Source organism: Xiphophorus maculatus, chromosome 10, assembly GCF_002775205.1.
Source record: "Xiphophorus maculatus strain JP 163 A chromosome 10, X_maculatus-5.0-male, whole genome shotgun sequence".
NCBI lineage: Eukaryota > Metazoa > Chordata > Actinopteri > Cyprinodontiformes > Poeciliidae > Xiphophorus > Xiphophorus maculatus.
In genome coordinates this window covers 11,354,896-11,381,544 of record NC_036452.1, presented here as the reverse complement: position 1 = coordinate 11,381,544, position 26,649 = coordinate 11,354,896, and the positions used below count along the sequence as shown (strand labels likewise).

The 26,649-nt window shown below is 38.7% G+C and overlaps 1 protein-coding gene across 3 annotated transcripts in view; it reads right to left on the bottom strand.

Annotated features, from left to right (window-relative positions):
• ctbp2 (C-terminal binding protein 2) overlaps window positions 1-26,649 on the bottom strand; it is a 138,968-nt gene that overhangs the window by 2,522 nt on the left and 109,797 nt on the right. For 2 of the 3 annotated variants that reach the window (XM_023340962.1, XM_023340963.1), the window contains 7 exons: window positions 20,006-20,160; window positions 14,394-14,538; window positions 12,297-12,503; window positions 6,670-6,884; window positions 4,193-4,323; window positions 2,136-2,263; window positions 1,801-1,918 (listed from right to left, as the gene is read on the bottom strand). In XM_023340962.1, coding sequence (XP_023196730.1) covers window positions 1,801-1,918; window positions 2,136-2,263; window positions 4,193-4,323; window positions 6,670-6,884; window positions 12,297-12,503; window positions 14,394-14,538; window positions 20,006-20,160 — 1,099 coding nt within the window. Of the gene's footprint in view, window positions 1-902; window positions 978-1,800; window positions 1,919-2,135; window positions 2,264-4,192; window positions 4,324-6,669; window positions 6,885-12,296; window positions 12,504-14,393; window positions 14,539-20,005; window positions 20,161-26,649 lie in introns of all 3 variants that reach the window. The other variant, XM_023340964.1, reaches the window with a different exon arrangement.

The window sequence follows — 26,649 nt, the reverse complement described above, 5'->3', positions numbered from 1 at the left end:
CATAATCTTGCAATATTGATATTGGATGCACTCCTACAAGTATGTGTTGTAAAATAAACATGTTTTCACCACATCTTAGTTGATGTGAGGAGTGGCCATCTTGAAACTCAAAGTTGGTCTTTATGGGAAACTTTTTTTTTTTTTGACTTAATTACAGAAACATTTTGTTACCTTTAATATCATCTTGTTTGGGAGTCATGATTTTCTTATTTTTAGTGAGACTAAATCAAATTCTCATATTTGATAAGCCTCAATGAAAAATAACTGAATTAACATAAAGTTAATTTACATAAACTATAGAATAGAATAGAATAGAATAGAATAGAAGTACTTTATTCATCCCAGCAGGGAAATTACTTCGCAGTTACAGCATAGAGACAAGACACAATAACAACTACCACTGAGTAGTAGTTGTAGATAAAATAAAATATAAAATGCTATAAATTGTAAAAATATGAATGCGGTTAATATAAAAGCAACTTAAGAGCAGTCCTTGCAAAAATAAGGCTCTTGGAAGCCATTCTAAAGTAAGTAAACATTTGTAGTTCCTGATTTGGCTCTGGAAAGTAATTGGAAGAAAGAGGCACTAAAGGCTTTCTAGGAAGAAACACAAAAATCACAATAAAACCCATAAACCAGCAAAGAAATTATCCCCAAACAAACAAACAAAAAAATACCCAGAAAGAGGAAACCACAGAAAATCTGTCCATCCATGAGATTACATCTGAATTGCATCATGCTTACTGGGACACTCAAAACCCACATTCACTGCCATCCAGCTCTACTCTGAGTTCAGTCAAACGGGTGAGTTCTTGAGAGGGGGGAGGGTCTATAGAGGTAGGGGAAGGCACACATCAGGTGAGTTTAAGGTGAGAGGTTTCCATCCATGGTGTCTCATTTACCTGCTCCTGATCTAGGCATTAATTTTGTCTTGGGGGATGCCAGTTGTTACAGCCGGGAGAGTTTGGTTCAGTTGGCTGCATGAAAGAAGGAGACGGAGGTGGACATGCTGAGATAAAAGAACCCAGAACTGAATATAATGGACACACAGGTAGAGAGTGTTTGGGGGCTCTGTCATACAGTATCTTGCTAAATAATTCATATCCCCTCAATTTTTTTTACATTTTGTCCCACCACACCCACAAACTATGTTGATTCTTATTGGGATTGGATGCGATGGATAAAAAAGTAGTGGATAATTGCAAAGTAGAAGGAACATGACGCCTAGTTTTCAAACTATCTAACAAATAAATATCCAAAGACACACCTTTTTGTTCAACCTGCTTTAATCTGGCACCCTTAAAAACTAGTGTAACTAATTAATTAGTCATTTGCTGCCAAGTAAGGGAGTCAGCAAATGTGGAAGATGGAGATATAGAAAAGTGGGAACATAACTCAGCTAAAAAGATTTTGACATAAAAACCAAAATTGTTCCCTGAACGCACCATCTCTACAGTGACACATGGAGGTGGCAGAGTCATTCTGTGGGAAGGTGTTTCTTAGGTACAGGGAGGGCTAGCAGCACATTAAACATTTTAAAAACTGATTTTCCTTTTACTTTGTGTTTCTCTGTCAGATAAAATCCCAATAAGACCAGTAGAATTTGTGGGTGTAAGGTCAATGTAGAAATGCTTCAAGGGTGTGAATACTTTGTAAGGCACTGTATTGACAGTTTAATCACTCGTCAGCTGGGAAATATTAAATGAGTTCACTGTGAAGAAAATTATTTAAAATGATCTCTGTCCTTAAATGAACAACTTTTAAAGACACAAACTGCCCTCCAGAACTTTCCGCTCCTACCTGTAGGCAGCGCCGTTGAGCTCAGGGTGAACGCCTGGTTGCTCCATAACTCCCCAGGGTGCCGTGGTAACAAAAAACTCCTTGTTCACACAGTTTCGTAGACTATCGGGGATTCGTCCTGCCAAATGAAACGGACACAGAATAAAGGATGAATCAATCCAAAAAGATGGAATAAGCCGCTAGATGGCGCTGGCGATCAAACGAGTTGATTAAACATATGCAAATCAAGATTACGTGACAGTCTGGATGTTGTTGTGAAATGCTGGTCGAGCATAAGGACATACTGAGCCAGAGCTGACACCTGTTACACGGGAATCTGTGAATGTTCTGCCTACCTGTGATGGCTCTTCGGATTTCAGTGGCAGCCGCCTCCCTCATTTCCAGAGAAGACTGCTCACTGTACCAGGCTGTGTGAGGCGTGCAGATCAGGTTTGGTGCGTCTTTCAGAGGGCCTTGTGCAAATCTGCAGCACACACACACACACACACACACACACACACAGTTTCTATAAATTTTACACAATTTTACAGTTTTATAGTTTCTAATTCTTGATTTTTTTTTGACAGCTTCTAACACTTTTAAATTTTTAATAAAAAGCCATTACATAATTTTTTTAAATGAGTGTTTTCCATAAATGAGCACTAAACCTAACTTCCACTTTAACAAAATGGTTAAGTGGCTCATTCATTACTTCTTTGGTATTTGGAACAACGTTAGATTGGCTCCACTTTAAAATCTAGAATCCTTAGAAAAATCTCAGCTGCATTATTCAAAAAATGAAAACCCACAATTCAGTTTATCTGAAAATGTAGAAATTGCATTATGCCGATAAAAACATATTTTAAATACAGAAATGTTTGATCATGTGAGGGGCTACACAATGATGTGGAAAACTGCCAACTTGGCAGTTCTCTAGGAAACTATCACTTATAACTCTAAATGGCGGATGGTAAAAACACAAAGACTCATTGCTAAAGAAATCGGATGTTCACAGAAAGCACCCAAAAGCATAGTAATGGAAAACTTCAAGTGAATCAGTCTATAAAAAGTTTTAGAGCACTTCATGCTTCCTTCTGCTTACAAGCTTTCTGAAGATGCTGATTTAATTTTTCCATCAGATTTGTCACCTGCCCACTTGAGTACTTCTGGCAGTATGATAATGGCTGAATGGCTAACCAAAATCTATAACGAATCTATTTTACTAAAATGACAAAATAGGAAATAAATTAATAAAATTTTTGTTGATGTTCAAAAACACTAAGATGCCCCTAATAAGCATGTAGAATCAACCAGTCTCCTGTCTAATAGAAAGATAAAATATCTCATCCTGTTTATTTTCCTTCTCCTCCTCTTCCTCTGTCCTTACAACATTCCTGTCTGATCTGCTTGTGCAACGTCTCTGCAGAAAATCAGATCCGTGTCATGTGGGACAATAGGGAAAAAGTTATGAACCCCCCCCACCCCCTGTTGACATATTAGGTTAGTAGAGCAGGAGCTCCAGATCCATCTGGATCACTTTCAGTCCCCTGCAGCAGCAGCCAGTCTGTTGGGCAGCCAGCCGGAAACACACAGCATCCAAAAACCTCCCATGATGCCCCTGATGCGTGAACGACATATCAGCACCAGCTACCCTCTGAGATCTGAAACATGGATCTCTAAAAAGGTGGGAAACTGGAGGACAAGAGTTAAGTGACTTCTTGGCTCACAGCTTAAAAGGAGGAAGGCAGATGCTTTTGCTAGCAGTTTTTAACCGTTTGAGCTCAAATTCAGAAACGGAAATCTGCTGTTAGCTTATGGCCAGCTTTAAATATGCTTAAAGCTGAAGTAATTATGTTTTCATTGCTGCCAGACTGAACAGTTCAATTACATAAAACAAAGGGTGGTGAAGACAAATTCTACCGGAATTTTCAGACTTGCAACACATTGTTTAAAATCACACAATTGGGGCATTGACCTCGGTAAGAATGCCAACCAGTGTTTGAGAAGATTGGAAAACAATCTGAAGTCTAAACAAATTTCAATCAGATGAGAACAAGAAGAGACAGAAGACATGAAAATAGTTAGCCAGAAGTCAACATGGAAAAAATCTCCCTTGATCATAAGGCTACAAAACTGGAGAACAAAAATCTGTGTCCTTTCTCTGGATCAGATCAAACTTAGAAGCATGTCCTTTGATGGCTAAATGGAGAGAATCTTGTAATTTCTTCACTTCATGTTGGATTTAAAACCACAGTGGAGAACAGTCTTCATAAAATTCTGAATCAGTTTAAGCAATTCCTCCACAACTCTCTGATTGACCCTTTCAGATGAAGATCAGGTGTTCCAACTCATTGCCTCTTTCCCAACTGGCTGAACTTCCTTTTGTACGTCTGGTTCAGTCTGAGCAACTTACGCAAAGGGTTCAGTTTCATGGACGTCCAGGGCGGCTCCCCGTATCCTGCCCTCCTTCAGCGCCTGGGCCAGAGCTTTCTCGTCCACCAGGCCTCCCCGCGCGGTGTTGACCAGAAACGCACCCTGACGCATCTGTGACACACAGACAAAAAATAAATAAATAAAAATTTTAGAGGCTGCCTGTCTTTTTGATTATTTGTGTGATCGAGAGCTGATTATCAGACTGCACGTTTCAGGTTTCACATCTAAAGACCTGAAAGATAACAACGGGGGCAGCTGTGGGATGCAGGACAGGGACGAGTTGGAAGATGAGAGAGCGCCATCATCATTTTGGTGTTTGTATAACAAAAAGTCGTACAACAAATGTGATGGGGAGAAAAATTAAGCCAGTCTACTCAGATGAAAGTAATACCTTAATCTTGACAAAAGCCTTTACACTGGCAGGCAGTCTTTAATTATTAGGCTCTGCTTGTTTTCACACACGCACACACATTTCCATTTCCATTTTAGCATCTGAGAAGAACCACCAACATTTTTAGACGCATTAGTGAGGAAAAAGTGTTGCTTCATTGCAGCACTTAAAGAAGCAACTGAGAGTCATGAGCTTTGTAGAAATATGTATTTAACTGGGTTAGGCTGTTCCTCCCACTCCTATGTATCTCTTTATGCATTCAGAACATCTCAATAAGGAGACTTGAACGTTGAGGACGCAGTTCCTCAGCTCCCCTGCAGATGTCGCCTCAGACAGCGAGTCGGAGAGCAGCTCTGTCCCTCCGCCTCCCGCTGTGCAGCTAGTCAATATATTTGCTATAGCCGTGGGCTGGTGCTAATTGCATTTGACAGAGCAAAGGAATGAATTTGTGTCCAGCTTTAGTGGAGCTTCAGATAAAGAGCTGGTTCTTCTTTTTTTTTTTTGTCTTCACCCCTCTTCACTCTTTGCTTTCTTTAGGTCGGGACATCCCACAGGCTGGAAGCGTGATAAAAATACAGCTCATCACTGCTCACTTACCAGAAATTGCTGCTTTATGTTCAAGTCATAGCAGTGTACTTATCACTTCAGATTTAATTTCTATCCTGAGGGTTTTTTGTACTGTCCATGTATGACCTCTTAGGTCTAGTCACAGCTACCTCTGAAATATCCATGACTTTAGTTTTAAAGTGTTATCCTAAGAGAAAAACTTGAATTCCTGTCAACATGCAGTGACATGAAAGTAATTTTTAGTTTTTTGTTTTCTTGACTCACATAAATGTTTCAGATCATATGGATGTTAACATCAGACAAAGATAACATGAGAGTACCAAAGATTTGTTTTTTTTTTAAAGATTATTTCCTTTATTAGGAGAAGTAGTACATGCAAACCAAACAAATCCAATGTGAAAAAGTTAAAACAGTAATGGTAATGCCACAAACAGGTGCAATGACTCCCATCAGGTGATTGCATAACAGGCATTAAGTCTTTTACATTGCTACGCAAAACTTTTGATGGACTCTTTTCGGAACTGATTCAGTTCAGCCAGTTCTGAGGGTCTTTTGAGCAGAGATGACCAGGTTAAGCTCACACCATAACATCCTAATCGGAATCAGGTCTGGACATTGAAATTAATTGTTTTGGAGGTGTGCTTTGGATCATCATCTTGGTGCATAACGTAAGTGCTTTTTAACTTAAGGTAACAAATTTATGGTTGAACATTGTCCTTTGGTATTTACAGGTAAAGACCAATGACTACATCAGTAACAGAACGTATTTCAGGTTCTGGAGAAGCAAAGCACCCGCACCATGTTTGACCGTCGATGATCATTTCTTTCTGAAATGCTCCAGATGTAAAGGGACCCAAACCTCCCAAATAGTTCCATTTTAGTCTTCGGGATCATTTATATGCTTTCTGAGAAATGTGAGACACAATTCCAAAATGGTAACAGAGTCCAACTCTGTTGGTCTCATCCAGACCCTAATAGGAGGCCCGAATGTATATGTAACTATAACCCAATACAAACATCAAAGTTGGAGAGACAGGTATTTTCTTGTCTTGAAAACCCAGGACAGATTTTCAAATTAAAAAAACAGTTAATCTGGCATTTCTTCATTATTTGTTGAACATGCAGTATAACTGTAAGATCTTCAAAACAAAAACACAAGGATATTTGTTCCTAAAGACAAGCTCAACAGCTTTATTAATAGCACAGAGTAGAAATAACTTGAGAGTTGTCTTTCGTGCAGTTCGTTTAGGTTAAATTAATCATAAGTAAATATCTTAATTAATTAACTGAATTCTTGATTACATTAATTACAAGATCCTCTTGGTTTGTTTTATGATACTAACTGACATATAATTATCTTTGATTCATCCTAATTAATCTAAATCCGAAATACTTAATGAATCGGTAAAGATTTCATCCTTCAGACTGATTTTTGACAGATTTTGAGACAGAATTATATATACCACATCACTATGGTTTAATCATTTGGCTGTTTTCACCTGTTTGATGGTGAAGTCGTTGATGAGATGATGGTTGTGCTCGTTCAGGTTGCAGTGCAGGGAGACGCAGTCGCTCTGGTAGAGCAGGTCCTGCAGGGTGTAGACGCGCTGCACGCCCAACGAGCGCTCCAGTCCGTCCTGCAGGTATGGGTCGTAGAAGATGACGTTGAAGCCGAAGACCTTAGCCCGGACGGCCACCGCCTGACCCGAACGACCTGTGGGCACAAATAATTTGCGTAAATGCACACTCCAAATGTGTGCTAATTAATCTCAGCAATTAATTTGCGGCATCTGTGAAAGTCTCAGATGTCTGTTAGAGAATATTAGTCAACAGTGGTGGTCTTAAATCGAGACTGATGGACATAGCAGACAGGTCAGTAAATGACATGTAACTTTTCTTAGTTGGAACAATAATTGTCAATTAAAAATAGTTTGATTATGTTTTACATTTCTGCTATTGATTTCTGTGCAAATTCTGCAAAACCCTCTTATCTTCAATGCAAGGGTCCCAAATCAGTTCATGACTATTTGTAACAGTTTCCATCAGTGAAAGATGTTTCCCTTGTCTTGAAGAGATTAAAATCATTGAAGAATTAGGGAAAGAGTCGTGACACAGAAATCATCTCACAGAGCGAGGTAACAGACAGTGATTCAGAGTGGGACTCTGCTGCACATATTAAGCCTCTCTGTCTCTCGCAGCCATGTGTTGTGTAGGATGAGAGTCTCGTCTCGAGTTGGCTGGAGGAAGCGTTCTGCTCGGTGGCTGCAGAGTAAAGAAGAGCTGTCTGGTGTTGGCTGTGGAGAGGATCGATAATGTCCTTTATGCTCTCTGGGACTTTTCTCTCTGTGATGGAGCGTTATGTCCATTAAGAGAAGAGACGATTCAGAATGGAGCAACACAAAGTTACAGCTAAATTAACAGATAATTATTCAGTCATTTTCTAAATAGATTCTAAAGCGATGCATGGCGAAGTGTTTCTAACATGATTAATCATTTTACTTTTAGACGCGCTCAGCTTCTGTTTCTGTCGTAGCTACTTTATACCCTGGTATTTCCTGAGCACACTTGAGCTCCTCAGAGTAGAGGAATCAGAGTTCCTGCACATATTTAATGACCAATTTTCAAACTTTTCCAAACTCAGATGAGCAGACTTTCCTTGTTCATTTTAAATGCACTAATAGATAATTATGGATACTGCCCTTGACTTTAAATTCTACATAAGCTACCAAAGTTAGCCTGAAAAAAATGGATGGATGAGAGATAAAAGCCAGCAGAGAGCTTTGCCTGGGCTCAAGAAAATATCAACTCAGATGTATTCTATGAGTCGTAGAAAAATGAATTCATATTTACTACTTAAAGACATACTTTTTTAATTCATTCTGTCTCATTTTTTTTCTTCCTCCAGCTTCTCCCTTACTCTCCTCTCTGCTATATACTTTGCATTTTTAGTTTTCCTTCTTAGAACAGGTTCTAGATGATATTCTTTCTAGCAGGCCAGTCATTAATATATTGTTACAGTTGATCACATGAATAAAATTTTAAGTATTTATCTCAAAAAATACTTTTTTTTCTCAATACATTGGCACTTACTGAAGTACTTAAATTGGGGAATCAAACTAAAGATTTTAATGAAACTTATACTAAAATTATACAAATGTATTTTTTTTCATTACATTTTGCTTCCTGTGCTAAAGTACACCATGAACTAATTTAAACTGCTGTTGTGTCTCACTTAAAAAACCCTAACTGACTGGTTAATCTACACCTTTGAGTGATTAATTTGTCACGTGAATTTCCAGGTGTATTGCAGTTTTCATATTCATCAATAACAATTTGGGTCCTTTTGCAGTATTGAATTGTGGCACTTTTGGCTTTCCTTAACCCTCAGGCTGGGCTATGGAAAGTAAATCAATCATATTTTAGGATATTGCTAGAGTGAGATGTGTATATTTGTACTCCAAATGTCATAATATGAACCGTTCTTCAGCAAATGAGGTTCTACAGCAATGTTTCAATTTCATCCACAGCCACTCACCGCCAGACAAAAGATGTCAGAGATGTGTCTGACTTGGTGCTAACAAGTTTGTTAACACCATTAGAGCAGAGAACACAGAAGAGAGAAGACCAACTGCAAGGGAAAGTGGTTTAGGGAGTGAACTGAGGCGTGTCTGTCAGATGACAAGTCGCGGTGCCGTTTATATCAAAATGATGTAGCAACTGCCTGACCCAGAGCAGGGACAGATTGTGTTTTCCTCTCTCTCTGCTGTAGTGCACAAAGTATTTTAGATTTTACTGGCCTGAAAAACCAAAGGCTGTCAGTGAATAAACCATCTTGATTACTACTTGTAACTTAAATATTAATACTACATTTTTATTCACAAGCAAGACTCTTTTGAAGGAGAAACTTCTATATTGACCATAATTTAATAGTTGAAGGTTCCAGATGCCATGGGAACAAGACGATTGTCCCATTTGTCCCCTCCTGTCAGAGAGATTAATAGCTAGATAGATGTATAACAAATGACAAATGAACGGATGAAGGTTATAGAGATGGATGGACAAACAGATGGATGAAGAATCAAGCAATCCATATACTCCAGACTTTTCCAGACAGTGTGAGAACTCTGAGGAACGAACCTATTGCCATCCTCTGTTGTTTCTGATTGCAGTCTTAAAACTGTACTGTCAGCAGCAGGAAGGGAGTGTCTGCAGCTGGTGTGAATCACAACAGGCTGTTGTGAAGCTTAAAAAAATTTGTCCTGCAGCTGCAGGCTTCTTCAGCCATTTTCTTCCTATATAAATCTTTTATAGTTGAAACAGAGTCAGATTTATTTACAGCTGATGCATTGAGCATAAAACAGTATTTGCTTTTGTGGCACCGCGGCTGTAACGGAAGCTATATAAAATACCTGAGTATCAAAGCTCGTTTCTGTTCGGCTTCTTCATGCACTGATCAATACCAATAACTGTAAAAGAACCAGAGGATCTGTCGCCCACGGGAGCGTTTCAATGTCTGGCTCATTCTCGACTCGACTTTTTGCTTTGTGTCGCCAACCTATTCACAGAGAAAGAAGATGAAGACCGCCGAATGTTACATGAGGTCAAAACAGATTCGTGAACTTCGCTTCATTCAAGCTGTCAGCACTGAAGCCAACGTGGTAGCTGGATATGACGGAAATTTAAAACAGGGGTGAACTGGATGTATTTAATGCCTTTGACTGATGTGTTGCTTCCAGTATTAAGGAACAAAATCTAATAACCCTTTTAATTTGACATTCAAACATTTTTAAACATGCATCGATTGCTTACAGTTCAATGAATTCATTTGTTATTCAGATAAAGACAATTAAACAAGAGCTACTTGAATTACTTAAAAATCTAACACAGCAGAAAGAGCAGAAGTGACTTAAGTTTGACACCTGAAGAACCTTTGTATCTGGAGCTGGCAGCCCGAGCTGAGTCCTGCAAGCAAACTCCAGCAGGCCTTTGCTTTTCCACTAACAATGGACACTGTTTTGAGAACTGCTGCCTCATCCCTGAGCCAGAAGGACTCAGGGATGAGGCTAGAAGTGGGAGGATTGGGTAAAAACAAGAGAATGAGGAAGGCGGTTTTCTCTGCCAGAGCCCGGTGCTCAGGCACAGTTAGTCTGCGCAGCTGTCTGGGACCTGCAGGTTGTGTGTGTTTGTGTGTGGACACAGAGATAAGGTGGCACTCTTCAAATGCTTATGAGAACACCGAGCATTCGAGTGCCCGGCAATGTTGAGACAGGAGACAATGGATCAGAAAAAAAACAACAAAAAAAAGCGCACACACACAATCAACAGAGAAACAGTAGCCGAGAGCGAAACGTACACATTTACACACACTAAGGCAGAATGGAGTACGCCATGAGGGCTGATTATGGCCGCGCAAGATGTCAGGGGAGAGCAATAACAGAGACGAAGAGTCAAAAAACAGAAGAGAAGAAAATAATAAAGATATTATGACGGAGCATTAGAGCGGTGGGCTGTGAGAGCGGATAGAGGGAGTCGGCCCGGAGGGAGGCCAAACAGACAACCTTGAGATAATCTGGGGGACGAGCGGAGCGGGGAAAAAAAACAACCTTATCAGAGCAGAAAAACAGAAGGCCCTCTGACTGGCAAGGAGATCTGAAAACACACTACATGAAAGTAGGGATGCACTGGCTGGTGGTCGGCGCTGATCAGTGAATGCGTTGGACCCAATCGCTACCATATTGCACAAATAATAATGATCAAGTTATTCATAAAGAATACTAAAAATGAGCTATTTTCAGTGAGAGTGAGGTGCTGAAGTCAGGAAAACAAAGAGATGTAAGTAGGGATATAAAAAAAATACATCAAGTTTATAAAACAATACTGGGTTTATTAAAACAAAATGAGATGAGAGGAGATGAGATGAAAAACAGATTTGGAAAAAACTACGAATCCACGTTTTCTTTTCACAAATGAGGCGGCTGCTTTGTTGCGGCTTCATCTGTGATTTTTGCCACGCTCTGCAGAATAAAGGAAAGCCTAATAATTTAGAAGGCCTGTGGACGCTACAAAACCTCCTGCTGCACTTTGCATTTTTTGTGCTGCAGGAGAAACAACCTTTTGCTTGTTTCTCCTCAGCCTCTTCAGACATTATATTGATCAATAATTGTGTACTTAAGCATTTTTTTTGTGCTGAATTTCCCACTCCATCTTTGACCAGTCTGTGTATTTCTGCATGTCTACTAGTTAAGTAGTCCAGCCAAAAACACATTAAAATTTTCACACTTTTGTATTTTCACGAACAGAATAAAGGTTTTAGAAATCTAAAATCGGATTTTGATCACTAAGTATTTCATATGATCACTTGCTGTCTAGCCTGAAACACAACTTCAAAGCGAATGGTAACTTTAGCATTCGCGGCCAGAGGCTAGTCAGTCACATTACTCTGATGGTGCTTACCTAATGCTCAAATATTGTCTGTTTCTTTTTTCTACCAAGTTCTCAAAATATTGCCAGATTAACTATTTAAAAATTATGTAGTGTTGCCGTGGAACCTAGTAGCATTTTAATCAACTTGTCAACACAATAGGGCAACTACTTAATAGTTACTTTCCTTAAAATCATATTTTATAGTACATTTTGAGACATGGCTGCAGTTCTTTCAAGATGCAAGAGCGTGAGAGAGATGAAGACTTTGTTGTGCTTTATTTTTCTTTTGGCTCAGTAGCCTTTCTGGAGTTAAAGAAAGGCTCCTTTTGTATTTCTCTAAGAAATACACTGGGAGACCTCTGTTTCAGAAAAGCTAGCTGCACAAATTTAATAAAGATGCTGAGAGCAATGTTAAAATGACAATTCTGTAATAATTTTGGCACTGAGAATTTTACAGCCATGTGCGATGGTTTCTCTATTCCAAATATACTTAATCAATAACCAATCAAAGGTTATTGTGATTGGCATTTTATTATGTGGTAGTTCTTAAAGGGAAATCAGAATTCACAAAATCATGTGCTGGCAGAATGAAAGCTGACAAAAGAGAAGAGAAAATCGTCATGGCATCTCTACATAGAAAGCATTTTAAGGGGAAAGGAGGAGATTCGTTACTGGTACAAAAATGAGTATACTGGATATTCACCAAATCCGATGAGGCCGAGGGTTTCGCCACGGATGCGAGCGGCACCAGAGGCCACCTCGCGGATCTGTTCCACGCTCTGGACCCTCGTGCCCTCCCGGAGAGCTTGATAGAGCCAGGTGTTTCGCCTGTAGAGGTTCAGGATGTGACAAATGGTGGAATCGGCCGTCTCCTCCACGGCTGCAGAGGGAATGTTGCACACAGCAATCCCTGAAAGACGAGAAAGAGGCCATAAGAGTTTCAAATCAATCTGAATAGGTGATATAAAAAAATTTATCAGTGTTCACCCAAACTATGGTTAACAACGTAAAAAGAAAAAAATGAATTGTCGCTTGGAAAATGTTCAGCTTGGAATTTTAATAATAGGATACAAGAAGCAACAATGCAAATGACTACGTCAAAATGTATTTGCTTCACACCAAACATGAACACTATGTTAAAGAAGCCTATATAAACCCAAAAATCTTTATTTATGTTGCACCTTTTTAAATTAAAGTGAACTATCAGCCAAATAAAAGCATTCTACCGTCAATAACAGGATGGCCTGAAAACTTTGAAATTTTAGGGACTTTGTGTTGAGTTATACTCCAGCAGAGTGTTCTCAATTTAGCTGCCTTCAAGCAATTTAAACCTCTGACCTCGTGGTATTACCTCGTCTTTCCTTCACATCTTTTTTTTATACTCCTTTCAAAGCACTTCTGCCTGCCCTGGCTCTCCACTAATGCCCTCATCCCACTCTGTATCTCTGAGTAACAGCACGGTGGTCTGCGGACAGCAAAAAATACCCAGAGCCTGTTCAATGTTCAATCAATGGCCTCTTTTTTTTCTCCTCTTGGAGAACAGCCGTCAAATCTGCGCTGCCTTCTCGAGGCCTGATAGCTTTTTGACTCCTGTGTTGCAAAAGGCAGCGCGCTGTCGGCGAGTGGGTGGCAGTTAGACACAGTATCTCGTATTGGCAGGGAAATGGCAGCTTTGTCAGCTCTAAGAGCTGTTTGAGCCACTGAGCCTGCTGATAGGAGCCTGGGTGGTGGTTCAGAGGATGAACCAAACTCTTTTCTTCCTTTTACTTTCAGTGGCTTTGAAAAGTCTGGCTCGTAGTTCCATCTTCGTGGTTCATCTTACTATTAACTTCGGCTTTAAACACTATTCTAAAAATGCATACCAGGAAACTCAGAAAAGGTACTTGAAGCAAGTCTTTTCAATGGAAAATTCCCTTCAGACATAGATCTTATTTTGATCACCATCTTCAGCACCCTCTTTTAATTTTTTTTTTTTTGAGCACATTGCAAATGATTTGATGAATCACTGGTAAGCTATCTGGATAAACCCAAACACTGGCATTTGAAGTGAAGCATGTCATTGACAGGTAAACAAAAGATCAAACTAGGAAGATAGCAGGCAAAACTCTGTGTAATGGAATCAATGGAAACCATTTGGAATAAAGCACTTTTCACAGCAACACCTCCAATCAAACACCTGCTGCTATATTGATTTAGGTTTTCTTTAAAGTAAAGCAGTGTTACTAAAACCCCTTATGTTTGGTCATGTGACGGATCCAGCTTTTAAGTAAATTCCACAAATTCTCATTAGGGTCCAGAGGTCAGGGCGGATGTATTAATTCACTATAAACATGCATTATCTTTTGCATAAGCAGTTTGGTGTGTTTGGGATCATCGTCCTGCTGGAACATGCATTTAAGTGTTACACTGAGGCAAAGTTGAAGACTTCAGAGGTACACTTTGTTCAACATGCCGTTGACGGTAAAAAATGCAGTGTCAGGATGAAGAATATATTCATGAACAGCTTGCCATAACCTCACTTTTAAAATGACAACCGAAGCAGCCACTTGTTTTCCACTATTGGACTCTGTTGCTAAAAACTAAGGTCATTATTGCAAACCATTGTAGCATTTGTTTTGGGCCGAGTGCCTTACATCAAAGTCTATTCTAATTCTGTGTTGTTGCACCAAAATAAAAGCATTAAAAACACATTATCAGTTCTAAATGTGAACACGATAGTTCATAGGAGTACAACAATGAATGTGTAAAACGTATACATGAATAGAGGAATATTTAAAACCCAAAAATAACAATTCACTACCTAGTTCTCCAGCTGCCTTTATGTCGATGTTGTCATATCCGCTGCCGATGCGGATGATGATGCGTAGGGCTTTGAACTTCTCCAGGTCCTCTCTGGTCAAGGTGATGGTGTGGTACATCATGGCTCCCACTGCCTCATTTAGCACCTGCAGATACACCAAGACAAAAAGATACAAAAATATTTCTCTCTTCTATCTTAAATTTTTATCACTTGCCGTGTGCTTACAAATCTGCCTCTCTGTTGAATGGACTTTGCAACTTTGCACAGATCATGTGATTATTCATACTCATTAAGGCAAAAGATTTATTTATTTATTTTTTTTATCCAACAGGATCAAAATGTTCCTGCACTGGATATGTGTAGTTACAGCCACCAGAGTTGAATAGCTTGTTGTCTTCCAACGAAACACCAGGAGGCCTCTGCTCTATTCAATTTCCCACTGACAAGGGACGCTGCTTTGGGTCAACACCAGTCAAACTGACCAACAGCACAGACTGTAGAAAGCCGGATTGGGTAAGAAAGAAGGCTGTGTGTGGTAAGAGCGCATGAAGACTGGATAGAGAAGAGGAGGCATTGTGCTTCTTCTTAGTGTGTGTTTCAGTCTGTGTGCAGGGGTGGGCGTGTGTGTGTGTGTGAGAGCGTGGGCAGGGAGGCGTGCATGGACAAATAGATAAGGTAGAACTCTGGTTGGGCTTGAGAGAGTAGAGCATCTGTCAGTCCAGGATGTTGAGAAAGGCCAGAATGATGTACAAACAGCGAAAAAAAAAGAAAAAGAAAAACATGTTGCAGAGAGAGTTTGGCTGAATCTGTACTGCTGCGTGATCACCAGGACTCCATTTAGACCTAGAGGGTTGTTTATCTGTCTCTATGGTGAGGTCAAGGCTGACTCTGACTATACATTGACAACAACAGAGTCAAATGATGCGCTAGGGAGATAATATTTTAAAAACCACATACCCGTACTGATCAAGATCAAGTATCAATTTGATATTGCATCAACTTCTTTTGAACGAACACTCTAGCCAGAGTTAAATACATTTAATGCATTTCTGTTTAAAAGGAGACAAGTTCTATGTTTAAGAGGTGATCGTGGTTTGGTGAAAAATGTATAAATTAAACCCAGAATAAAAGTAAGAAAAAAGGATCTTGTGAAAATACTGTTGAAACTACAAAAGAATGCCATTTTCATAGTGAAGCAAGTTTTGGACCCTAATAGGCTTAAGGGCCACTCAGCAATTTGCAAATTCAAAGTGACAAAGACTTTCAATCTTAAATAAATGCCTGGTGTTCAATGAAATACTTAGGAACTGTACAGTATATAAACTATTGACTATTGTCAGACAGTGATTAAAATATGATCTCTCTTTTTATACGGCGTATGTGAATATCTGCATATCAATTTCAGCTCTTCATAAAGCCATTCATGCACAAAAGCAAAAATACAAATAAACATAATTACACCTACTTTCGATATGTGCTGAGACCAGCTGACTCATCTGAAATGACTATTGATTAAACCAAAAATAACTATAAGTGATCTACTGCTGGTGGATAATCATGACTGCAGTCACATAACCACATTTCTTTATGCTGAGTGGATTACATAGAAAATTACTTTCAGTAAATGGTGATGAAAGTAGATTTAAAGTATCTTTAGCTGATGTGTAGTGCACTAGTTCCCTTAGACAATTACCTCTCCTTAATACAAAAAGTCACACAAATAGACCAGAACTGCAAACGACGAAGATGGCAAAGTGAGGAGCAGAACCCAGAAAAATATCTTTATTCAAACGACAATAGAAATGATAGTCAAGCTTTTGCAGCACATGGTAAAAATATAACCATTAAAAGGTGCTTAAGAAGACAAAAAGGAAGAAGCTATTTATTCTCCCCAGAGGACAGTGGAAATAACTTCTGTTCTTTTAATGTTTTTAATGTTCAAAAAGTTGTTTTTTGTCGATATAGAGCTACATAATTCTGGTTACTGAATCAGCCTGGAAACGAACAGATGTTCATTATTTAAACCAGAAAATAAATCCTGTCAAGGTTCACGGACTACTGTTGGAAAGGAAATAGGGATGTGCTGTTAAGCGATGTTAAATTACTGCAAACCTTTGCATACATAGTTAAAGTAGTTATTTTTAAGTTCATGCTAGAAAGTTTTGGGTATCCCTCAGAAGATCCAAAGAATCAGCAGTGGATGAATCTGAATTGTGCCACCTACAGAGATCAGTAGCAGTGAAACACCCGAGGGCTCTCAAGGTGACCCGGCCTGCTAGTCGGTTTGATGAGGATCTAAACTGCTCCCCCTCAGAATCTGCCCGGGCCCCTGTCAGCGCCTAAATAACAGCGCTACATTCACCTCCAGCCAAACTGAATTAGCTTTCCTGTGATTAGTAGATTAGCTCTGAATTTCCATACTGCTTTTATTAGCACTGTGTCCTGGACAGGCCTTCCAGATACTAGTTCAAGGTTAAAACACTCCTTACACACACAAATGCACGCCAACATCCCTCTGCACTGGAAGATTTTTTTTTTCCTTCTTCTCAGCTTGAGGAGAAGATTGTTGGAATGTGGTCATTTATTTTAATTAATATTTTGACCATTATTTTATTCAGGGTTCCAACAAATTTCCCATATAAAAATGTCACACTTTTCCACACCCAATTTTCTTAATCTTTTATGGACATTTTAAAATGCAACATAATTAAGTTCACCATGAATTTATAGCTGTTATTTCGGCAGTGGGCAGGCTTTAAATATGCTTCAAATAAATAAACAGAAGCTGGAAGAAAGGAGGGAAAGATGGAGGGATGAGGGGAAGGGAGAATGGAAAAAGAACAGATGGAAGGAAAGAAATAATCAAGAAAGAATAAAGGTAGGAAGGATCATTAAGACGACAGGACAGTGAATAATCTAGAGAAACTTTTCATACTATTCAAATCTGGGATCACTGAAATCTAATTCTGTACTTTTCAAAACAGTGTAAGAAATCTGAGTGTTTCTTCAGTGTATGGGAGTTTCAGAAAAATAAACACTAATTAGATGCCTATCAAACAGAAAACCATTTGTGTGTGTTTGTGTGTCGCTGCGGTTAACAGTGGAAGGATTTCATGGTTATGAAGTCACACTGCACACGGTCCAAAGTAGATCCAATGTGGTTGGAACATTGAGAACAAACTTTTTTTCCACCTGGCAGGAAAAGCTGTTTTGTTAAAATAGTTGCTGCTTAAAACTACTAAGCATTGATCACTTATTAATAAAAGTGCAGCAGGCAAATGACAGAATAACCCCATGTTTAGGATGCTATAAAAACCTCTTTTTGACCTCACTTTTGAAATCCACGTTAGCGATAAAACAGGTATGTGAGAAAAAGGGAGAGTAAAATCTTATCTTATGTTAATAGTGTACTGGAAACCTTAAATAAAGGCAAATTCAGCACAAATACACAAAAAGAACAGCTGAAAATTTGCATTTGTAAATTTTCCCATTTACTGGAGAAAGTTACAAACACTCATATAGAAGAATGTTACTAATTTCAAGCTTTTAAGGTTTTTGTTTAAATAGTTCCTTTTCCACAATGGAATAACTAATTTGCTGTGTATTATTGTAATCAAAACTTAATAAGCTTAAACATATGCATACACCCACTAATAATTTTAAAATGGTTCCTTAGGCAACCACCCACTGTTTGAATCCATCAACCAGCTCCTGGCATAATTTTGTATGAATATTTTTCAACTCTTCTGTGATTAAGTTGGCTGTTTGATATTCCCAGTCTTTGTCATAGTCCATTGCGTTTCTAGAAGCTCAATGTTGGCCTACCTTATCCAACTGCAGAAACTGCTGTTGTGCTTTTGGGGTGACTGTCCTGTTGCAAGCCCCCATCTGTGCGTTTCAACCATCTAGGTGATGTAAGTTAGAAATGAGAGAATTTGGAAGTAGTCCAAATCCACTTTGTGCAATGTCCCTATTCCACTGACATCAAAACAGTCCCATATGATGACACTGCCACCACGTTGCTTGATAATTATTTGTGTTCTTAGGTTTAAAAGCCTCAACTCAAGAAAGACTCAAGAAACACCTACGCTGACTTGCACATCCAATCGTTTTGCACCTTATTTTGTTTGTTTAATCAGGTTGAGATCCTTGAGAAATGCCTTTCTTTGGAAACGCCAACTTCGCCTGCAGACGTACCTACTTGGTTCCATCAGTTTTCAGCTCATGGCAGGCCTGAATCTGGTTGGTCCCTTATTTGTTTCTGAACATCCTAGCCTAATTGCCGTATGAAGAAGGCTTATAAAGACTTTGGAAATCTACAAATGTCCTTCTCAGATATTCACAGAGTTCTGTCAACCTTCTTATCATGCTGATGAATCAAATGAGCACCATCGGAGAAATACTTTCAATGCTGGCAAAGAGAAACTACCAGCTGCAGACCTTGATTACTGACAAAATTATATTATATTATATTATATTATATTATATTATATTATATTATATTATATTATATTATATTATATTATATTATATTATATTATATTATATTATATTATTTACTGGGCTTCACTACATTGCTAAGCTTAACACTTTCAGTGGCTGAGTCAAGCTGAACTGTGTGATAAGCCATTCTTGACAGTTTGCCATGTGGGCTGCGATCCAAGCTTTACAAGCGGTATATTAGGCTCTAACGACTGAAACAAAGACAAAGGATCATTGACCTTGGCGGATGAGCACAGGTGCTGAATTTCATTGAAGTGGGTTTGTAACGTTTTTCTTGCTCTGTCATTGCTCGAGTGTCATCATTCACGTCTCGCCTAAAAAAAGTTGTGGATCTGGCAGGAGATCCGTTGGTCTTTTAATTTTACACAACTTGCAAGTCCAATGTAGGCGCGCAGACACGCTCGTCTACATTATGCAGAAATTCCACAGTTATCAAGACTACATCTCTGCATACATGCAGCGCAGGAAAGATATTGGACATTTTCAATCTATCATGCCCCTCTGGGTATCCAGACTGCAGGTTATTACTGCGAACTGCTGAATATGCTGCTGAGGTGAACATTACAATCATGTTTTTCCTGATAAGGTAGTGTTAAAACAAACAAAAAGGTATCCCGCACTCCCCCTCGCCTCTTCTCTGCCTGAGGTCTTTGATTGAATTGATCTTTATGCAAATGCTTCTTTTTTAATATGTCCTATTTTCATAAAGACAGCGAGACGAAAAGATGTAGCGGCTCGCTCTCCATCTTCAGATGGAGAGATCGCTCCTGGGTGATACCCATCTCTGCAGACGTATATTGTTTTGCAGCCGGAGCGCTGCATAAAAGACAATAAAGAACCTCGACAAGCCAATGTAATTACACTGCATCCCTGCCGTACAAGACTCTCTATTAGAACAATGGCACTGATATAGGCATCACACCCAATGCCCCAAAGTGACATTAAATCATAATGAAGCCACTATTTTTTAACTGCCGAGTGTACATGAGGCCAATATAACACGATTCACACATCAGCTCGGTGATAGAGGTGGACACGAGCAATCTCCCTATCAGCTTTCAGTTGCTATGATGCATACCGTTGTGTGTGTCAAAGAGTGTGTGTCCTACCTTCTCATGGATCTCCTGTGTTGACTGGGCATCGCAGAAGGCGACGGTTGCTAAGTCTTTCAGGATGGGCATCTCCACGGTGCAGTCGCGCCCATCCAGCAGTGCCACCAGCGGGCGCGGATGCATAGGCCCGTTCATGATTTGGGGCCGAATACCTGAACGAGACACATGAGAAGAGAGGGAAAAATTAGCGTACAGGGCTACAGAGAATCATCTGTGGAAAAGTCTCAGCTAATGTTTTTTCTTTGCTTTCAAGAAGTCATTACTAATTAAGATGCTCCTGAATAAATAGTTCTTTAGGGTTTTGAAGATTTCTCAAAAGACATTTCCGACCCTTTTTTTGATCATTATACCAATGTTACACTTTTGAGAATTTGCCTTATTGTTAGTCTGGCATTGCCTTATTTGAAACTTTGACACTAGCATTCAGTTTGATCAGATTTTTCAGACATGTAGAAAAATTAATCGCTGGAGGAAAGCTGGAAGGTGCCAGGTCTACTGCACATGTACAACACTGTTGCAGAATCACTGCAACTGTGGCTTAAATGTGGGTGGAAGCTTTCGAGAGTGCATGGTACCATGAACCGTTCTTTTCGTTTTCATTTCACCAAGCTCTCCCAGAGAACTGAAACTTGGGTAATCTTTGGGTCATTCAGCAGGACACTGATTCAAAACAGCACAGCCTTTAGAAATCGTGAGGCAGAGCTGAAGAGAAGAGAGCATAAGAGAGAGCCCAGAAGAAGAACAACCTAAAAAGATCTGGCCTGTTGCCAAAAAGGGGTTGGGATCTTTTCCCTCCCTTGACTAAGTAAAATACTCAAATTAAAACTTGGGATATTCCCAATTTTTTGGGAGAAATGATAACACAGGAATAAAAGGTTAATTTACAAAGCTGACTTCTTACATATATTCACTTGGAGTGACAGCAATTCTGCCTGGCAAAATGCAATGGAGCATTAATCACCTAGTCCATAAACCCAAGGACTAGACATTCTGTACAGAACCAATTGATAGGCTAACAAGAACAAGAATTGAATTGCCTAAACAAAAGCCAATTTGGGGAGTAGAACTTGTTGGAGGGTTCACAATGAATGTTGAATCTCAATAAATCTGTTAAGAGGTATGTTTTCTACCCTGTATCGTGGGAAATATAGTTTTGTTAAAACATAATATTCGAGTTCATCAGCCACAGGTATAAAATGCTAACTAATGCTGCAAACACATCACATAATGAAAAAGACAAAGGAAACAGCAACTGATCAAAAGTTGTACATGCTTAAACATATCTAAATGAAAACTAACCTACTAATAGCTGATCACACAGAGACAATGCTTATCTGTTTCTCTTATTGAATGTCTGAATGAACATTAAAGGCAACAATATGACGACAGAAAAGCCGTCTACAAGAAGAGCAGATCGTACTTCTTGAGGAAGTTTAGGCCACACGCGTACTACATATTGAGGCAATACTCTCATCAGACAACAAGAATGTTAAAAAGAGTACAGCAAAGCTGTTTATTGTTTTCAGATTTCGACCTGTCTCCAGTGGAACACGCTGAGTTTGCACTAAAATCTCTACAGTGCAGACTGTTTTTCTAATGCTAGCCTTTTTAACGATGAGTATTGTGGTAATTGCTAATACAGGCTGCGAAAGCCAGTTTAAAGAGAAAACAGCGCAACTATTTTGTTTATGATAAAACTCTGTGTACAGTCACTGCTGTGTCTTATGTGCCCTTATCACCTCTAGTCCTAATGCAAGCTATCAATGACTGCTCACTGCAGGAAGGCTAGAGGAAAAATGCTGTTCTGATATCTTCTTATTTGGCACTTCTCAAAAAGGAAAAAAAAAAAGAAATTGGGTTTGGTGAAAATAGGTATCACATTTTGGATGGGAGGGGAAACAATCTTCAAGAATCAAGACAAGTGGTTCAGCAGCCCTCTAAACTCGTTTACATGCCTTCTTAAGTTCTGGGTGAAAGCATCAAAGTTTACTAAAACTGAAAATTGACAACAAACACTATAATTTTTGACATCAAAGAACTATCAAATCAAACAGGCATCAAATTAAAACATAGCTGGTTTCATTGCATCATTCTTTTCCTGAAAAATGAAAGACTGGGCGTGAGTAAAGGAGGTGATTAGAATGTAGCGGGAAGCACGGCTGCTCCGTACTAACAAGGCCTGCTCAATAAATCAATGGACCTACGCTAGACTGGATTAGATTTACAGGAACACTCTCAGAATCACAGGTCTGAAACACCTGCATTACACTCTCAAACTGTACACCTAAACATGAGCGCAAGCAGCTAAAAGTATATTCACACAGCAAAAAAGAAAATATATTCCCCACGGTGGTGCTTTGACAACTACAAGCTGAATGGATAAGCATTTCCTCACTTTTAAAGGCAAGGATCCTAGATTTGCCTCAATGGGGCGAGAAAAAACCTGCAATCGGCACCTTCACAGAAGAGTTTCATTCACTTCGTGGCTCAAAAGAGCAATGTATCACTGAAATGGAGAATGCTCGAGAAAACGTTACAAGCCTGGAACAAACCCCATAGCCGATTCACATCTGCACAGCGGCGCAGTTGACAAAGCATGTGTCGCATTTATGGTTCTGTCGCCGAATGGGTCGCTTCACCATTTTCTCACTTAGACTGAAGAGAGTGTAGAGGAGCTGAGTTCCCCGGTGGCTCGACCTTCTCACACATCCCCGCAGAAGACGGCGTGTAGCGCCGAGAAGACAGACAATTATCAGCCCAGCTTCATGCAATGTTAACAAGTGCGGAGAATAAATATTCATGTTGCTTCATGTACAGATGGACCCGAGATGGAAAGAGTGTGTTCCTTACGGATTAACAGCTTTTTACTCCATAGAGGTCATGTTAATCACTCATGGTTAGCATCAATGGGTCAATCTAAGATGACGTAACACACTTAAATTAATCAAATAAAGATCTAAAAGTCAAATGTCTTTCACGGTATCTCGGCTCATCATTTGGGTTTTTTTTCACCCTTTTGGGTCCCGGCACTTTGTTTTTTTAATTTTAGAATAAATTTGGCTAGGCTGATGCAAATTGCACAAACATGCCCAAGCTATGCATTTTTGCTGAATTGGAAGTGTTTATTAGTCAGTCTTTCATATGCCTTTCAAACTAAATCAAGAAAGCACGTGATTCTCCAAAACTGCTAAAAAAAAATCAAATAAAACAGAAATTGGTCCCCGAGGCTGTCAAGAGGTCATTAGAAACTTTGAATTCTAGCAAAAACTTGAAACAGAAACTTTGTTTTTTTTGTTTGCAAAGACAACATTCAGACGTGTCTAAAACATTCATAAAGACATGCAGAAGAATGAGTTGCAGACTGCAAAAGCTGGACTTAAACTGATGCTTAATCCAAAAAATGTATTTGGCCCAAAACAACACTGAGCATCACTCAAAGCACGCCGTGCACACTGAGAAACATGGTGGTGGCGACATCAAAATCTGGGGTTACTTTAGTTCAAATGTAGCAGAGCTTTTTGTCATTAAATTATTAACACTTTCAAATATCTGTCAGTTTTAACCCACAAGCCATTTGGGTATCTGTTGGAAAGAGAGGAAACTTAAAAATAAGTTTCCTCTCAATGTTGCAATGAGTTTAAGCATATATTCAAGTAAATAAACGCAATGGTCACTTGAAAAACATTAATATTTTGAAATGACCTTGCCAAGTCCAGATCTAGAGGTAACAGAATATCTATTTAAGAGCTGTAGAGATAGATAAGATAGGATGTCCTCACAGTTTGACACATTCAGGCAGAATGGGCAAATACAGGATGTGGGATGAAGGCAAACTCCTCCTGAAGAAGAATAAGTTCTCAAGTTGAAGTAAAAAGAGCTTTATGAAAGTATGAGCTTAACGGTGTGCACACTTTTGCAAGCAGATTATTGCATCTTTATTTTTTACTAAAAATGTATTTTTCCAGATGAAATGTACAGTACAGAATATGGATTTAAATAAATGTGGAAAAAGTACACAGATTTTTCTTATTATCTAGTTTTTATGCCACCAAGCCTGGCATTTTGTTCAGCATGCGCACACATTTGAGAGCAATATTATGGGAGTGGAAGAAAAAGGCTTTTTATTTATTTATTTATTTATTTCGAACAGACTTTAAAACAATCAAAAAGAAAATAAAATAAAATGGAATGAAACAAACTTAAGAAATAAAATATGAAACAAATTATTATGCCCATGTGACATGCAAAATTTTCTGTTCGAAAAGGAGCAGGTAGAAGATACATCTTATAATGTCCTGCCCCTTTCCTACTTGTCAATGTATTTACAATGAACTGTCATAACATCAAAAAGAGAAATTTTTCCATTTTTTCATCATGTATAACTATACAAAATTATTTTAAGTACTATTTATATCATCAATTACATTATAGCCTATTGGATATTAAACATCTTATACAGCATATTTTGAAATGAGCTCTGCTTTAATCAGCTTTTTAAATTGGTTTACATTTGTAATTTGTTTTAACTCATCATTCAATCCATTCCAGACATTTACTCCACACACAGATAAACAAAAACTCTTCCTGGTTGTTCTAATATGTTGTTTTTTAAAATATCCTTCACCTCTTAGATAATAACCACCCTCTCTGTCAGCAAACATTTCCTGTATACTGTGTGGAAGTTTTTGATGTCTGACCTTAAACATGAATTGTGTAGTTTTAAATGTTACCAGGTCCCAGAATTTCAGTATATTTGATTTAATAAATAACTGGTTTGTGTGTTCCCAGTATCCCACTTTATGTAATATTCGGATGGATTGTTTTTGTAAGAGGTATAATGGCTGTAAATTTGTTTTGTATGTATTCCCCCAGACTTCCACACAATATGTCAGATGTGGTGCAATGAGTGTGTTATATAGAATAAACAAAGATTTATAGTCTAGTACGAAGTTAATTCTTCTTATAACAGCCACACTCTTGGCTATTTTAGATTTTACTTGTCCGATGTGTGGTTTCCAGCTGAATTTATTATCTAATATGACACCCAAGAATTTTATTTCATGTACTTCTTCTAAATTAACACTGTCAATTGATATTTTAATTGGATTATTTTCCTGTTTTTTATTGTTTCCGAATATCATAAATTTGGTTTTATCTAAATTTACAAATAATTTATTGTTTTTGAGCCAATGCTGTAATTTTTCTATTTCTGTGTTGATCACTTTAGAGAGTTGTTGAATGTTTTCTCCGGTACAGAAGAAACATTCAACAACTCATCTGCAAATATAATGTATTTTATAAGATTTGATATTTTGACTATGTCATTTATATACAAAATGAACAATTTGGGTCCCAAAACTGATCCCTGCGGAACTCCACAAGTTATGTTGAGTAAGTCTGATTTCTGACCATCTAATTCTACAAATTGTTTCCTTTCTCCAATGTAGCTCCTAATCCAGTTTAATGGCACCCCTCTAATGCCATACCTTTCCAGTTTTTTTAATAACATATCATGATTGATGGTATCAAAAGCTTTTTTGAGATCCAGAAATACACCAATTACAAATTTCTTTTTATCCATATTGTCTATAATTTCTTCTGTTAATGCCATCAGTGCCATCGAAGTTGATCTTTTTTCTCTAAAACCATACTGACAATCAGTCAGAATGTTTTGCTTTTCAATGAAATTATCTAACCTTTTACTAAAAACTTTTTCTAGTATTTTTGAAAATTGACAGAGAAGAGACACTGGTCTATAGTTACTAACTTTCATCACTGAAACTGGAATTTAATGGGTTCAGTTCAAAATGTAATAATAAATGTTACATGGACCTTTAGTTAATAATGCCACTCATTTAAAAGAAAAGAGTAATATATGTATTAACTGTACAACTCAAGATACAGGTGAATCACATAAAAGACTTAATGCAAGTAAGACTCATTGGGTCAGCGTGCATTGGGATTACGTCAGCGCAGGCTGATTAGAGTAGATAACAGTGAGATTAGGAGGTTTAAGATTAATAGGGCTGTGTAGCTGTTGCAAGCATAAAAATAAACAGATGTAAGTAGTAAGGGAAAAGTAGTATGCTTAAAACAGACCAAGCACTGCCTGTTAGCCTTAAAAGCTCCCAGGGGTCATATTAGAGGAGAGGGAGATGAAAGGCAAAAACTGAGGACGTAAACGACAGGAGTGGCGCACAGAAAAGCGAGCAGTCCAGCAGTGCAGCCTCTTACGGCAGGCCGAGTGGATATCATAGCGTGAGGGTTCGCCTCCCGTTGCCTGTCTGTTGTCATGGTGATCGCTTGACAGGCTTTTGCCGTCCGCTTTAGCACGCTTTATTTTTAACACCACTTGCGTGCAAGACAAGAGTGGAGGTCGGAGGCAGAAACCTCCGTTATCCTCGACGTGTTTGTTGTGCCGAGATGCTGTGTGCCCTGATATACAGTACAGACAGCCTGATCCCCGCAAGTAATGCCTCCTCCTATGTAACCCTTCCAGGTCCCCCACTGCAGACAGGTGATGGCATACTGACTGTTACCGCTGATTTGTGACAGCTCATTTAACATTAATAGAGGCAGATGGCAGAAAGCGGACTGCAAATACAGAGTCCATTACATCTGCAATTACTAACCTGGATCAG